Source organism: Homarus americanus, unplaced genomic scaffold (genome assembly GCF_018991925.1).
Source record: "Homarus americanus isolate GMGI-L3 unplaced genomic scaffold, GMGI_Hamer_2.0 scaffold45280, whole genome shotgun sequence".
Classification (NCBI taxonomy): Eukaryota; Metazoa; Arthropoda; class Malacostraca; order Decapoda; family Nephropidae; genus Homarus; species Homarus americanus.
Window position 1 is genome coordinate 2,032 of NW_024754000.1, and position 3,064 is coordinate 5,095.

The 3,064-nt window shown below is 46.6% G+C and overlaps 1 protein-coding gene across 1 annotated transcript; it reads right to left on the minus strand.

Moving 5' to 3' along the window:
• Positions 1-325: 325 nt before the first annotated feature.
• Positions 326-2,697, minus strand: LOC121855670 (the record flags this gene model as incomplete). The annotated part of the gene is made up of 4 exons (XM_042350741.1): positions 2,557-2,697; positions 1,724-1,906; positions 1,008-1,561; positions 326-665 (listed from the first exon to the last, which is right to left on the minus strand). Coding segments are annotated over exons 1-4 (1,218 nt in total), but the record flags the coding sequence as incomplete, so codon positions are not given.
• Between the last annotated feature and the right edge of the window lie 367 nt (positions 2,698-3,064).

Sequence of the window (3,064 nt, forward strand, 5' to 3'; positions counted from 1 at the left end):
TAATTCGATTGCATGCACCTCTTAGTTGACCTTCTAGTTCAGGTCAAAGGCTTTACCTGCGTTAAGGGAACCAGATTCCAAAATATTCATAGTTTTGACTTTTCCATTTATTCGAAAACACATATCAATATTTTGCCGTCACAGTCTTTTCCATGATATATTTCTCTCTTAAAAAAACAAACATCATTGAAATAGGTCAATAACTCTAGGAGGAGATGCAATTTGAAAGTTCAATCCCCCCTCTATTCAACTCTCACAGTTGCATCAGAGCAGACTTGCTGAAGCCACTCATCTGCTTCCTGTGCTTTTCCACAAGTTGCATGACATCCTGCAGCTGCTGCTCATCCTTCGTGACTGAACCAATGAAGTCCTGCATAAGCTTTATTCTCCTTTCGGCCACGTCATTGGTTACCTTCAGGCTTCTGGAGAAATCTTTCAGCTTCATGAACTCTTCGTTTTTCTCCCAGTCTTCCACCGGTGACATCAGCCATGCTGTGCCGCACACATGATGCTCCTTGAAGATCATCCATGAACGTTCATCTATCAGGTCGGAAAGCCGTGTAGTCTGTTGGATGACCAAGTTGTCGTTGGCGTAGTCGTTCGTTTCTTCTAGGCAGCTCAATTTGGTCGCCATCTCCTTTTTCTCTGCCGCACTCAACTTCTCGCTGCACAGCGACAGAACGACGGTCTGTGGCCTTAGATACCACAGGTGGCGGCTCACGACCGCCAGCGCCGCATCAGCCACCTCACAGTCCACGGCCCTGTAGCGGAGGAGTTCGTGATGCAGTTGCAGGTCATTCACAGGCGCATCCTCGGCTACTGGTGATTTCAGCCACGCCGGTGTGTACAGCAGAGACACAAAGATCGCCATCCTCTGCAGCTTGACGCACAGGTCACTGCTGAGCTCTAGCTGGTGGCTAAACATGTAGATCTTGAGGTAGTATATGATCTTCGCCATCCAGCGAGCGTGGTGACATGCGCCAGGACGCAGAAAGTGCGTGCCGCACAGAGGATTCACACCGAGGACGAGGAGCGTTAGTTCTGCCGCTTCTTGGTAATCCTCTCTGGCCCATTCTGTGACGGTCAGCAGGTAGCTAACGGTCCTGTGTCGGAGGTGACTGAGCCAGTCAGACTCTGGTAGATTTGCAATGTCCAGCCTGAGATACTGAGAGTGATCTAGTTGACTCCACCTTTTCTTAAGAGTCTGGAAGAGAGGGTCCGTAGGGGCCGATGTTTTGCCGAAGATGTTGCTGGCAGCGGCTCTCACCACCAGTTCCATGACGTGGTGTCTGCACCCAAGCCTCAACAGCTGTTTTTCCAGCAGCGCCTCCAGATGGACAACCGCACCTTGGACTCGCCCTGTGTTGGACGACATTGTATCAAAGCACAGTGCCTTGACGTTTGAAGCGCAGCTCCAGTCCTCGATAGCACGAGCTGTTGCGCGTGCCTGGGTCAGGCCAGTGCCGTCCTTCACTGGCAAGACAGCAAGCAGCTTCCCTTCCTCATGGCCGCGCCCTGAGATGAAGATGGCCTGTCGGTGTTCTTCTTCTCCCACGACGTTCTGAAATAAGAGAAATATAAAAATTCAGACAGATAATGAAGAATTATCAAGGCTGCCTTTTTCTCCAAGCTTTTTGTTAATGATTTGATACATTTCTAACAATATATTACAATAGTCTAGGCTTTGGTAAAATATTAATGTAGTACCTAAACGTGTTCTCACCTTAACCAGCTTACCATTCCAGTGCACCACTGCATGTGGTGGAGGCGTGAAGGCTTCCCTTTGTGCGGCAGCTACCTGACGACGGTGTGAAGCTCGCGCCCGTCTCGCAGTCTCTCGAGATCCGGAACTCAAACAGATCGCCTGGCGGGTTAGCAGAGCGCAGCACTGCTGCGACCACCGAAACTATCTGCGAGCAAAAGCAGGCAAGGGTGTCAGTAGAAAATGTCGACTGTTTAAGTGCTTATCAAATAATTAACAGAAATTTCAAACATTCCAAACACATTTATGGATATACTTACAGTGAGTTCTGCTATAACGCGTGTTTTGATAACGCGAATTTGCTCTAACGCGATTTATGAATTCGGAACAATATTTGTATAACGCGATCGCTTGTTTGCTATAACGCGATTTTTGCTTACTATTTCTCCAATTTTGTGGTATTAACTGTGAATATGGTAAAGAAGAATATCTCCAAAAAGCATTCTGATGATAGAATTCCCGGTGATTATCGTAAAAGAAAGGATATAACACTTGAAGAGAAGCTTGATGTTATCAACCTCAAAATCACCCTTCTCCCCCATCAAGTTACATTCATATTTTTCCAAGGTAAAGTGTTAAATTTACTGTATGATTTCATTATTAGATATGAATGTAACATTTATTTAGACTGTGCTATCCTTTGTGTTAGGCTAACTACTAAATTTTTTCGATTTCGAGTAATCTGCACCTAACCCTATTTTCTCCATAAGCCCTGTTATTTCTATTACGCGATTTTCTATAACACGATATTTTACAAGAACACAATTATCGCGTTATAGCAGAACTACCTGTACTTCGTTATTGAATATCCGAAGACGGTCAGCGAGTTCCTTTAATGCTGGCTCTTGGAGAATGCGACGTGGAAGCTGAACCGTCACATAAGGGTGCTTTGATGTGTACCTGCCAGGTTGTATCGCTGTGTCCTTTTTATCCATTTCTACTTCCGTTGGGGTGTCAGCCACCACAGAGGTTTGAGGTCTCGAATCACTGCTGCTTGGTTCACAGGCTGCGAACCTTCCCTGTTTCGACCTTTGCTTCTCGACTCGTTCCTCCTGCTTTCTCTTCTTAGCGGCAAAAATCTTATCGTTACCACTCATGATCTTTCTCCGCGTTGGTCTTGATAGAAGGCGATGTCTTGTTGTTTGTCGGCCGGTGTAAGCAGCCGGTTCTTCTCGATGTCCTCTACGGCGTCCGGTGCTCCGATGTCCCACAACAGGTCAAGTTGAGACTTGAAGTTTTCAACCTTGTCCTTTGCAGCCCTGTCCCGACTTTTTTGTAGACTTCTCCAGTGCTCCCATAACC